This window comes from Salvelinus alpinus, chromosome 6, assembly GCF_045679555.1.
Source record: "Salvelinus alpinus chromosome 6, SLU_Salpinus.1, whole genome shotgun sequence".
NCBI classification, from domain to species: Eukaryota; Metazoa; Chordata; class Actinopteri; order Salmoniformes; family Salmonidae; genus Salvelinus; species Salvelinus alpinus.
In genome coordinates, this window is record NC_092091.1 from 24,627,967 (window position 1) to 24,641,155 (window position 13,189).

The window sequence follows — 13,189 nt, forward strand, 5'->3', positions numbered from 1 at the left end:
TGTCTGAATGTTAATGTTACAATTCGATAACTCAAGACAGTTCAATTATTAATTTGCCTTTGTATCCAGGGATATTTTTGTTGTGTTTGTCTCCACTGACAGTGTCTGTCACATTTGCCCAGTGGGCCTATATTGACACAAACCTAATGCAATTCAACTGGTTAATTTCATTGATCACATTACACATTCATTGTATTTGTCTCTCTTGAAGGAATGTAAGGATCTAGTCATGTACCATCACCTACTATCCTAAACCATAATGGTTACAATCTTCCTGCTCCTTAAAACAGATGAGATAATACTATTGTTATTATAGTGCAATAATGTGGATAATGCTTTTAGTGATGAAGACATAGACCGTTAATGTTGCCATAATGAAGGAAAGACAGGACTAACGGAAAAGGTGTGTGACGGAGACTTGCTCTCTGTCGCGCGTGTGATGGAGAGAAAATGGTATCTAAGATATTTAGTTGGTAGGAACATCGGGGAATAGATCAGATATAACAAAAGTCAAGAAGTAAACAAAGCAAGTGTTTAACAATTCAACTGTAGCGCTATTATGTGATCGTGCATTTGAGAGAGGAGGAAGGGAGGGGCTAAAGACCAGGAACGCACTGAATTGGATGACACAGTGCGGGCGCAAGAATAACATATAATGGAATTAAAGGAAAAGGAGATATTCTGATTAATCAAAATTGTTTTTTCTTTTTTGGAATACAAATCTGTCGGCTTGAAGCTTCTATTTTCGAGGTTGGACATCTACTTTAGCCTGCACGTATCGGACATTTTACTATGATGCGGGGCCCTCGCTGTGCAATGATAAAGGCTCGACAGTAGCCTTGGACAATGTGTTCAAAACGTCTGATGTGTCTTTTGCCGAGGAGATCCTGTTAGAATATGGCCAAATCTATAGGAAGGTGTCGGTGTGCTTCTAATCGAAATAACGCGTTCTTCCGAGCTGATCCATTCGAAATTGGGCGATTGTAATTGTATAGGTCCATCCTTGTCTGGTATGTGACCGCCGATGATGCCTCTTTTTCTTTAAGAACCACTGATATAATGTGGACTGGGCAATTTGTAGCCAAATGTTTATGCATTGTTATCCCAGTGTAGGCTGTATGATATCGATTTATTATGGTAGTGTGTTGTAGGCTAACTGATCAGCTTGCACAATATAAATAAGAGCAACCATGACAGTAATGAATTATGATAAAACAATGCATTATTATTTATTAATTATTATTTATTAGCAGTAGGCGTAATGGTATTACTAATATTATTATTATTGTCGTTATTAGTTGTAGAATCCAAGTAATGGTGGCTGTATAGATATTTGTCTAGGCCTAGATAAGCGTCATCTCATAAATATGTCTGCTATGATACCGTTTTGGCATATTCTCATTCTCTGACTTATTTGCCGAGTTACAATAGGCTGCAAACCAAAACAGTCAGGAGAATCAGAGCTTAGAGGCCTGGTCATGAATAAGCTACTGTTATAAAACATATAAATGCTACGAGTCATGCTGTATGCCACTTACCGATTCCCCTGGAGCTGCATCACAGCTCTTCAGGAAAGCCTCCAGACCCTTGCTAGGTGTCAGGCATATTAGAGGAAGATGTATGCTCACTGCCAGGTCACTTCCTGTAATTGATCTCACCTTCTCCAAGGAAATGGTCTGCTCATCGCTTAACACAAGCTTGTACTTCCAAAGCTGCCTGCAGCAGCCTATGTTTGGAGAGAAGGCAGTGGAATCTGCCTAATAAAGGCTCCTCAGTATTTTAGTATCTTCCTCAGGAGCGTCATGCACCAAATATTTTATAGGGGACACGAAGTAGAGTAGGCCTGTGTGCGGTTGGAGGGGAGGGGGTGTTTTCGGAGAATTTAGCATTTATCAAACACCTGAAACAGCTTTTTCCTGCAATCTAGAGCCATAATCATTATGCCTAATTCATGTCATTATGACTGTAGTAAATCACACATTTCAATATACTGCACTAACATGCCTCGGATATTACATCCAAATTACAACACAGTACACGGGGATCATACCATACATCATCAATACAGGCACATATCATAATTAAGGCACAAATATCATGATATTATTATAAGGTGACATATTACATTTAAAACAAGTATTTTTCTACTTGTCTAAGCATACCTCTTGAGCTGTCTGTGTCCTCCTGACAGGTGGTTCTTTTTTTTAAAAGAAACTACAATGAACACAAATATGAATGCAACATGCAACAATTTCGAAGAGTTACAGTTCATATTAGGAAATCTGTCAATTTAAATAAGTAAATGAGGCCCTAATCAATGGATTTCTAATGACTGCGCAGGGGAGCAGCCATGGGTGGGCCTTGGAGGGCATAGGCCCTCCACCCACTGAGGAGCAAGGCTTTATTACACGGAAATACTCCTCAGCACCACCACCCCCCTCAGACAATCCCGCACGTGAAGAAGCTGGATGTGGAGGTTCTGGGCTGGCGTGGTTACACGTGGTCTGTGGTTGTGTGGCTGGTTGGCAGTACTACCAAAATCTATAAAGCAACGTTATAGACAGCTTATGGTAGATAAATTTACATAGAATTCTCTGGCAACAGCTCTGGTTGACATTCCTGCAGTCAGCATGCCAATTGCGTGCTTCCTCAAAACTTGAGCATTCTGTGGCATTGTGTTGTGTGACAAAACTGCACATTTTAAAGTGGCCTTTTATTGTCCCCATCACAAGGTGCAGCTGTGTAATAATCATGCTGTTTAATCATCTTCTTGATATGCCACATCTGTCTGGTGGATGGATTATCTTGGCAAAGGAGAAATGCTCACTAACAGGGATGTAAACAAATTAGTGCACAACATTTAGGATTAAAAAGCTTTTTGTTCGTATTGAATATTTCTGTGATTTTTTATTTCCGCTCATGAAACATGGGACCATCACTTTACATGTTGCATTCATATTTTTGTTCAGTGTAAATATGCATCTCTGCAAAAATCTGGGTAAAAGATTGAAAGGAATGTGAGTCTTATTCAGCAGGGGTGGAACTTTCACTGGGGACATTCTGAAATTGCATTTTTGTCCCCTCCAGTTTTATTATTGGAATGTGATACAAAACTAGGCAACTGTGTGCTTTAGGACCATGCGGACGCCTCCAAGCGGTCGGGTAGGCTGTTTCGAGTGTTAATCTGACTGGATCAAAAATAATAATGATAATAATTAATAAGGGTGTTATTCAGTACATTTAGTAATTACTTGCTTTTCTGAAGTTTAGCAACCTTGACAGCAGGCATGCCAGCTAAGATAGACAAGCTACTCTAACGGTTGATAGCCTGAAATTACTTGGTAGCTAGTTATGAGGTTGGAAGATTGGGAACCAATCTGGCTAGCTAAAGCCGACTTCATAAAATTGCTGCTAGGTGGCTAGTATTACAGAGAACGAACAAAACATTTTTGTTTTATTTATTTATCAAGAAGGAATCAATAAGCTGAAGAACTTGATAAAATTAATTTACAAACATACACTACATGACCAAAAGTATGTGGACAGACACCTGCTCGTCAAACATCTCATTCCAAAATCATTGGCATTAATATGGAGTTGGTCCCCCCTTTGCTGCTGTAACAGCCTCCACTCTTCTGGGAAGGCTTTCCACTAGATGTTGGAACATTTCTGCCGGGACTTGCTTCCATTCAGCCACAGAAGCATTAGGGAGGTTGGACACTGATGTTGGGCAATTAGGCCTGGCTCGAAGTCTGCGTTCCAATTCATCTTAAAGGTGTTCGATGGGGTTGAGGTCAGGGCTCTGTGCAGGCCAGTCAAGTTCCACACTGATCTCAACAAACCATTTCTGTATGGACCTCGCATTGTGCACGGGGGCATTGTCATGCTGAAACAGGAAAGGGCTTTCCCCAAACTGTTTCCACAAACTTGGAAGCACAGAATCGTCTAGAATGTCATTGTATGCTGTAGCATTAAGATTTCCCTTCATTGAAACTGAAGTCTTTGAAAGCCAAGTTAATAAACAGATCACTGACCATTTCGAATCCCACCGTACATTCTCCGCTGTGCAATCCGGTTTCCAAGCTGGTCACGGGTGCACCTCAGCCACGCTCAAGGTACTAAACGATATCATAACCGCCATCGATAAAAGACAGTACTGTGCAGCCGTCTTCATCGACCTGGCCAAGGCTTTCGACTCTGTCAATCACCGTATTCTTATCGGCAGACTCAATAGCCTTGGTTTCTCAAATGACTGCCTCATCTGGTTTACCAACTACTTCGCAGACAGAGTTCAGTGTGTAAAATCGGAAGGCCTGTTGTCCGGACCTCTGGCAGTCTCTATGGGGGTACCACAGGGTTCAATTCTCGGGCCGACTCTTTTCTCTGTATATATCAACGATGTCGCTCTTGCTGTGGGTGATTCCCTGATCCACCTCTACGCAGATGACACCATTCTGTATACATCTGGCCCTTCTTTGGACACTGTGTTAACTAACCTCCAAACGAGCTTCAATGCCATACAACACTCCTTCTGTGGCCTCCAAATGCTCTTAAACGCTAGCAAAACCAAATGCATGCTTTTCAACCGTTCGCTGCCCGCACCCACCCGCCCGACTAGCATCACTACTCTGGACGGTTCTGACTTAGAATACGTGGACAACTACAAATACCTAGATGTCTGGCTAGACTGTAAACTCTCCTTCCAGACTCATATCAAACATCTCCAATCCAAAATCAAATCTAGAATCGGCTTTCTATTTCGCAACAGAGCCTCCTTCACTCACGCCGCCAAACTTACCTTAGTAAAACTGACTATCCTACCAATCCTCGACTTCGGCGATGTCATCTACAAAATAGCTTCCAATACTCTACTCAGCAAATTGGATGCAGTCTATCACAGTGCCATCCGCTTTCTTACCAAAGCGCCTTATACCACCCACCACTGCGACCTGTATGCTCTAGTCGGCTGGCCCTCGCTACATATTCGTCGCCAGACCCACTGGCTCCAGGTCATCTATAAGTCTATGCTAGGTAAAGCTCCGCCTTATCTCAGCTCACTGGTCACGATAACAACACCCACCCGTAGCACGCGCTCCAGCAGGTATATCTCACTGGTCATCCCTAAAGCCAACACCTACTTTGGCCGCCTTTCCTTCCAGTTCTCTGCTGCCAGTGACTGGAACGAATTGCAAAAATCGCTGAAGCTGGAGACTTACATTTCCCTCACTAACTTTAAACATCAGCTAACCGATCGCTGCAGCTGTACATAGTCCATCTGTAAATAGCCCACCTAATCTACCTACCTCATCCCCATATTGTTTTTATTTACATTGCTGCTCTTTGCACACCAGTATCACTGCTTACACACCATCATCTGCTCATCATCATCTGCCCATCTATCACTCCCGTGTTAATCTGCTAAATTGTAATTACTTTACTACTATGGCCTATTTATTGCCATACCTCCTCATGCCATTTGCACACACTGTATATAGACTTTCTTTTTTCTATTGTGTGATTGACTGTACGCTTGTTTATTCCATGTGTAACTCTGTGTTGTTGTTTCTGTCACACTGCTTTGCTTTATCTTGGCCAGGTCGCAGTTGTAAATGAGAACTTGTTCTCAACTAGCCTACCTGGTTAAATAAAGGTTAAATAAAAAATAAAAAGGGGCCTAGCCCCATCCCTGAAAAACAGCCCCAGACCATTATTCCTCCTCCACCAAACTTTACAGTTGGCACTATGCATTCGGGCAGGGAGCGTTCTCCTGGCATCCGCCAAACCCAGATTTGTCCGTTGGACTGCCAGATGATGAAGCGTGATTCCTCACGCCAGAAAACACGTTTCCAATGCTCCAGAGTCCAATGGCGGCGAGCTTTACACCAATCCAGATGACGCTTGGCATTGCGCATGGTGACCTTAGGCTTGTGTGCGGCTGCTCGGTCATGGAAACCCATTTCATGAAGCTCCCGACAAATGGTTCTTGTGCTGACATTGCTTCCGGAGGCAGTTTGGAACTCGGTAGTGGGTGTTGCAACCGAGGACAGACGATTATTACACGCTTCAACACTCGCCGGTCGTGTTCTGTGAGCTTGTGTGGCCTACCACTTCGCTGTGGAGCCGTTGTTGCTCCTAGATGTTTCAACTTCACAATAACAGCACTTACAGTTGACCGAGGCAGCTCTAGCAGGGCAGAAGTTTGATGAACTGACCTGTTGGAAAGGTGGCATCCTATGACAGTGCCACGTTGAAAGTCACTGAACTCTTCATTAAGGCCATTCTACTGCCAATGTTTGTCTATGGAGATTGCGTAGCTGTGTGCTCGATTTTATACATCTGTCAGCAATGGGTGTGGCTGAAATAGCTCAATCTAATTTAAAGGCGTGTCCACATACTTTTGTATATATAGTGTACCTCATGCGAGTCCTGCCCATCATGGGTAGCTCAAATCAAATCAAACGCTGTGTGTTTGTAACTCTACACTCTCTCTCCTCATCCACTGATGATAGGCTAAGGCACGTGCACCTTGGGAGAAACCACTTAGGGTATTTTTCCCCCTCTGCAAAATACCACTGACAGATATTTTTATAAACAGTAATGATAAAATGTGGGTTTAAAAATGAAGTGTTAATAGTTCATTTAACATCAGAACATTTTTATAACAGGACAAATCTTATGGGACACGTGCCCTTTGGCCCCATATGGGAAGGATGCCTCTGCTCTTGTGATACTGTATTGTAACCTCACAGCCAGGCTGGCAGCATGCAACATTAGTACTGATACTTGCATTTTATTTATGGGCTCAGGCAGATCATTTTGAGTGCAATACAGCAGATATTGTAAACAAAATTATATATTTAACCAGTTTCCTCTTCCCTCTCTAACCCTCCATCTCTCCCTTCTCAGTCTGCTGGTCTCTCTCTAGGATCTCTGTCCTATTGGTGCGATGGCCTTCTTCTTTCTGGCTTTCCTGATCTTATCTGTCCACACCCTCCTATCCATTGGCTGCCCAGTGGGATGTCGCTGCTACAGCTTGACTGTAGAGTGTGGCACTATGGGCCTCCGGGACATCCCCTCACACGTCCCACCCTCCACACAGGTTAGCCATGATGACTCAATATGTCTACCACATACATCTGATTCCTAGACCCACACACACATAGGCCACCACCCCCCACACAATATAGCCAGTCTTGAATTATCCATACACTTATCTTCTTAGAGAGTTTACAGGGCGGCAGGTAGCCTAGTGGTTAGAGAGTTGGGCCAGTAACCGAAAGGTTGCTAGATCGAATCCCGAGCTGACAAGGTAAAAATCTGCCGTTCTGCCCCTGAACAAGGCAGTTAACCCACTGTTCCTAGGCTGTCATTGTAAATAAGAATTTGTTCTTAAGGAGGGCAAGATCTGGTTAAATAATAAAATATCTTGCCTGGTTAAATAAAGATGGTGTTGTGCTTTCCCTGTACTTCTGCTCATCTATTGCATTTAGACCATCTTCCTCCAGGACAATGCTATCGGGCAGATCAATCTATCTGACCTCTCCCAGCTGGGCCTTCTGCAATGCCTGTATCTGCAGAACAACAGTATCGCAGCACTGGAGCCTGGGGCCTTTCAGAGCCAGGGTAATCTTCTGGAGCTGGCCCTCAACGGGAACCGCATCCATCTGATCACAGGAGACATGTTCAGAGGCTTGGAGCACCTCCGTATCCTCTACCTGGCAGGAAATGACATCACTCGCCTACAGGACTATACCTTCAGAGGCCTACTGGTCAGTCCCCATATTATCAGTCACTCAAGTTAATGTTTTGCTAAATCAATGCTTTTCTTTACTGTTCCCTTCCTCCCTTGTAAACAGACCATGTTTGTCCAGATAGTTGTCTAGAGTTTCAACACAACAATCAACGCATCAACATCAATGACTCCCTCTACATTATATCACTATTCATTACTAATAATGATTACAATCCCTGCTTCCGTAGCGTCTTCAAGAGCTTCACCTGCAGCAAAATAACATTGAGATGCTGGGAGACCAGTCTCTAGTTGGTCTGTCCTCTCTTGCCCTCCTTGACCTCAGCCGGAATAACCTGCACACCATCGGCCCTGCCACCCTACGGCCCCTCGTCAGCCTGCAGGTGCTGCGTGTCACAGGTAAGGGGAGCGCCAAGAGAGAGGACATGGGGTTGGGCTGTGGAACCATAAAAGAAGCATACAGTAAATATCCTGCCATTGTTCTTAAGCTAGAATTACCTCCTAACTTTGTCTTAATTGTGTCATTGTCCTGTCACATCCTTTTTCATCCTCCTTTGTTGACTTGGCCACACCCACCCATCACATGATCATTTCCTACTGTAGACAATCCGTGGCGTTGCGACTGTGCCCTGCACTGGCTGCGCAGCTGGATTGATGAGGAGGGCCAGCGCCTGCTGAGCTCGGCCGAGAGACGCTTGGTGTGTTCCGAGCCGCCCCGCCTTTCCCACCTCAGCTTGGTGGAGGTGCCTCTCAACAGCCTGGTGTGTATCCCCCCTCTGGTGCAGCTGGAGCCACGCCGCCTGGCCGTGCGCCTGGGTGAGAGCCTACGTGTCTCCTGCCATGCCTCTGGTTACCCCCGGCCGCAGGTCACCTGGAGGAAGGTGTCCCAGGGCAAGGTGCAACTATCCCCGCGGGGGCTGGTGCAGGACCTGGGCAGTGTAGGGAGCGTGGGGGCTGAGGATGCAGCACACCCAGGGCGGGTGAGACTCCAGAAGGAGGATGGGGAGCGCTTCGATCCAGACACAGGCAGTGGAATGCTTTTCCTCAGCAACGTGACGGTGTCTCACGCCGGGGTGTATGAGTGTGAGGCCTGGAACGCTGGAGGGGTGGCCCGTGTGACCTTTCAGCTAGCAATCAACTCCTCGTCCTCTTCTGGTTGGTCCCCCGCCTCCTACGCCCCATCCTGGCCTCGTCTGCGCGCCAATCGGCCAACATCGTCAGACGTGAGGCGAGAGCCCCTGTACGCCCTTGGCAGCATGGCCTTCAGCACACTGGGAGCTGCTACACAGACTGCCATCGCCATAGGGATCTCCCTACTGGCCCTCACTGCCCTTCTCCTGGTGGCCATGATCTACAGCCGGCACCGCCAGCGGCAGAAGGACACAGATGACAAGGAGGAAAGCATACTGTATGTCAATGATTACTCAGACGGACCAACAACCTTTGCCCAGCTGGAGGAGTACCGCGATGAGCGCGGGCATGAGATGTATGTTCTTAACCGCGCTAAACCCATCATCCCACCTTCCACCACAGCTGATACCACCACCCCGGGGGACCAACAGCAGGAAGCACTGTCTCCCACAAAGCCCCAGATGGAGCCCGATATACGGACAATGAGAAGGATCGCAGGGGAGGGCGTGGAGGCAGAGACGGTGACAGCCGAGTCAGAGGGCTTGTTTCTGAATCACACAGGGTTGTTCCTCGACTCACAATTTGCATATGAGATCCACTGCTGAAGGCCCCCAGGAGGACATTCACTGTGAGCTAGCCCAGAGTGCTTAATGTCACTTTTCAGATGGATGTCCCTCTGGTGACCAAACCTCTAGACTGCAGATCAGATGTGACAATGAGAGTTCAGATTAATCATAAATCCTGATTGCTCTGGTTCCAGAGTGACAAGCTTGAGTAGCAGTGAGATATAAAGACATGCCAGGAGAGGTGCCGCCGTCAACCAAAACCCCCACTGTACTGTACCTTACTGTGAGCTGACAAAATGTGTCTTATGTCATGTTGATTAACTCCAACTTGAAACTATAGTTATCATATTATGGAGAAACCATTAGTGGAGTGAGTCACGTGTAGTGGAAATAACCTTATTATGATTCTACTGTTTTACATCAACTAAACTTTGTTAGGGGCCTAAACAGGCTCCCTTGGCTGTATGCTGAGAGGTTGAGAATTTAATGAGTAATGTGTATCGTAAGTCTATCGTAAAATACTTCTTTGTGACAGAATACTGACCTAACCAGATCCTCCATTTTCTAGTCTACAGCCATTGTCTTCGGTCAGATGGCGTCATTCTAACGCAACACACGTCAGTGCAGACGGCCGTTGCGCTGACGCAAGACAATGGTCTACAGCATAATATTCCTTCCAAAGATTTCATCAGTCAAACAACGGTATACAGTCAAACAAGCTCTCTCTCATTCAGGTCCTGTTCATTTAATTATAGTGCCTTGCAAAAGTATTCATCCCCCTTGGTGTTTTTTCCTATTTTGTTGCATTACAACCTGTAATTTAAATAGATTTTTTATTTGGATTTAATGTAATGGACATACACAAAATAGTCCAAATTGGTAAAGTGAAATGAAAAGATTACATGTTTAAAAAAATTACAAAAATTTACAAACGGAAAAGTGGTGCGTGCACCAGTTGTGGAGAAGTAATCATCAGGGTTGGGTTATAAAAAATTATCTGGATCTTTGAACATCCCATGGAGCACCATTAAATCCATTATTTAAAAAAAATTGAAAGAATATGGAACGACAACAAACCTGCTAAGAGAAGGCCTCCCACCAAACCTCATGGACCAGGCAAGCAGGGCATTATTCATAGAGACAACAAAGAGACCAAAGATAACCCTGAAGGAGCTGCAAAGCTCCAGAGCGGAGATCGGAGTATCTGTCCACAGGACCACTTTAAGCCGTACACTCCACAGAGCTGGGCTTTGAGGAAGAGTGGCCAGAAAAAAGCCATTGCTTAAATAAGCAAACGCGTTTGGTGTTTGCCAAAAGGCATGTGGGAGGCTCCCCAAATGTATGGAAGAAGGTACTCTGGTCAAATTGAGCTTTTTGGCCATCAAGGAAAATGCTATGTCTGGCGCAAACCCAACACCTCTCATCACCCTGAGAACACAGTGAATCAGTGAATCATTCTGGTGGCAGCATCATGCTGTGGGGATGTTTTTCATCGGCAGGGACTTTGAAACTGGTCAGAATTGAATGATGGATGGCACTAAATACAGGGAAATTCTTGAGGGAAACCTGTTTCAGTCTTCCAGAGATTTGAGACTGGGACGGAGGTTCACCTTCCAGCAGGACAATGACCCTAAGCATACTGCTAAAGCAACACTTGAGTGGTTTAAGGGGAAACATTTACATTTCTTGGAATGGCTTAATCAAAGCCCAGACCTCAATCCAATTGAGAATCTGTGGTATGACTTAAAGATTGCTGTACACCAGCGGAACCCATCCAACATGAAGGAGCTGGAGCAGTTTTGCCTTGAAGAATGGGCAAAAATTGTAGCTCCCTCCAGTAACCACGAGCACAACTGTTCCTTGATTTTAACTGGCGGTTTTATTCTGTAGTTTTAGTCAGAATTATCTATTAAGTAAACTATAAAGTAAATGAAAATACAGCTAAGCACTCTTACAACATTCTTGTCTTATGAGTGACTTATTAGCTTGATATGACTCTGAAGTGCTTACATACATAAAAACAGTTTAGCCGGAGATATAACAGATTAAACACATGAATAAGGGAATATACCTCATTGGCTGTTTATTACAGAAGGGAGGAAATCCAAAACTTAACACTTCTTATTCCTGGCATGAACTCACGCTTCATCCTTAATTATAATAACGTTACCATCCTAACATACACATTTCAACTGTTACGAACTACATCTGAAGACATGAAAAACCTATCTAACACAGCGTGGGATTGCCTTCACTCCAAAAGTGCCCTGCTACGATAATAATCCCCGTTATAACAGTTCTTAGCCATGTAGTTCCGCTTGTCTTACCATTTCCCCCGCATAGCGAACACGTAAACAATTCAAACAAAAACAACGACATATACAATTAACTTGTCAGTTACAAAAATCCTAGTGGCTAAATGTGCCAAGCTTATAAAGACATATCCCAAGAGACTTGCAGCTGTAATTGCTGCAAAAGGTGGCTCTACAAAGTATTGACTTTGGGGGTGACTAGTTATGCACGCTTTCTGTTTTTTTTGTCTTATTTCTTGTTTGTTTCACAATAAATAATATTTTGCATGTTCAAAGTGGTAGGCATGTTGTGTAAATCAAATGATACAACCCCCCCAAAAATCTATTTTAATTACAGGTTGTAAGGCAACAAAACAGGAAAAATGCCAAGGGGGGTGAATACTTTCGCAAGCCACTGTATATTGGTGACAAAATATATATACAACAAAATGTCAACATGCATTAACTGAAGATGAGGAGACGTATTACGTTTGAGGGCATTATCAGAAATCCTTCACCTCCTATAACTTTAAATTAATACTTTTTTAAATCCATGAAATTACTGTAGGGCTCAGCTTTATGATGAAAGTATTTTTGTCGCTTGTACTTCAACATGTTTTTTAGTTGACAAAACAAGGCCTAATGTGATTCAATGTTGATTTTTTAAAAGATAAAGTGTTCAATAGCTTTTAGCCAACTGTATTTCCAGAATGGGGTTAAGTTAAGGAAAAGGGTTAGGGTTAGGCTTAGCTACAATCCTACAGTTGTCAACAACTATTGTCCAAGACGCGACCAGTAGATAGAGCTGTTGGCCAACGCCATCTTTCAACAACGATAGAGACGTTAACAAACCATCTGTGGCGACAAATCATCAGTATATCATAACACTGGACATTGGTGTGTTTGAGACGGGAAGAGTGAGAAAAGCCGTGCAATCTGGTATTAAAACACTGGATTGTCCTCCCCTTGTAAAACTGAATTTCAAGCTCTTAATTTCAGATGTTTTCAATGCATTTATTTAAAAATGTATATATATTTGTGGTTTATATTTATTGTGTTTTATTCCTTTTCCAAATAAATACAGTTAGGAAAATGGTCTCTGTTGATGTTTCAGATGGAACTATATTGTAATCCTTTTGTCTACTTGCCCATTTGTTCAAACATGTCTAAAATACAATGCTCCATGTAGCCTACAATTCTCAATTAAACCAATCCCACAATGTAAGGAAATAATGGAGGCCCAAAGCCTGCCATGAAATTAGTCCAGTTATTAATTTATTGTATGTAAACTGATTTTGATTTCAATGCAAGAGTAGGCCAAAGTGAAGTGTTTATTTTGCAGTGCGTGTTTGACTGATCTGCCCCATATTGAATGGGCACATAACAGCCCGTTTCAGACCACAATTCATGACAACATAATTGGAAGTCAGCATGGTCCGGTAAACGCACCA

General features: G+C 43.8%; 1 protein-coding gene and 1 long non-coding RNA gene across 2 annotated transcripts in view; one reads left to right on the forward strand and one right to left on the reverse strand.

The window, feature by feature from the left end:
* The window catches only part of LOC139578429 (uncharacterized), a 98,207-nt gene extending 96,410 nt beyond the window's left edge, over nucleotides 1-1,797 (reverse strand). Inside the window, exon 1 of the long non-coding RNA XR_011675543.1 lies at nucleotides 1,539-1,797. This is a non-coding gene — a long non-coding RNA (uncharacterized lncRNA). The remainder of the gene's footprint in view (nucleotides 1-1,538) is intronic.
* On the forward strand, nucleotides 350-12,831 carry LOC139578427 (leucine-rich repeat-containing protein 24-like). Its single transcript, XM_071405992.1, has 5 exons — nucleotides 350-1,010; nucleotides 6,907-7,099; nucleotides 7,491-7,769; nucleotides 7,981-8,149; nucleotides 8,354-12,831. Exons 2-5 carry the CDS (start codon nucleotides 6,947-6,949, stop codon nucleotides 9,484-9,486), a joined length of 1,734 nt encoding a protein of 577 aa, XP_071262093.1. The 5' UTR covers nucleotides 350-1,010; nucleotides 6,907-6,946; the 3' UTR covers nucleotides 9,487-12,831.
* The last annotated feature ends 358 nt before the right edge of the window (nucleotides 12,832-13,189 follow it).

Bases quoted from the DNA above. Each gene is read 5' to 3' on its own strand.
- LOC139578427 (XM_071405992.1), top strand. From the start codon at position 6,947: ATGGCCTTCTTCTTTCTGGCTTTCCTGATCTTATCTGTCCACACCCTC. The intron at 7,100-7,490 runs GTTAGCCATGAT...TATTGCATTTAG, and splicing joins ACGTCCCACCCTCCACACAG to ACCATCTTCCTCCAGGACAA. The intron at 8,150-8,353 runs GTAAGGGGAGCG...TTCCTACTGTAG, and splicing joins GCAGGTGCTGCGTGTCACAG to ACAATCCGTGGCGTTGCGAC.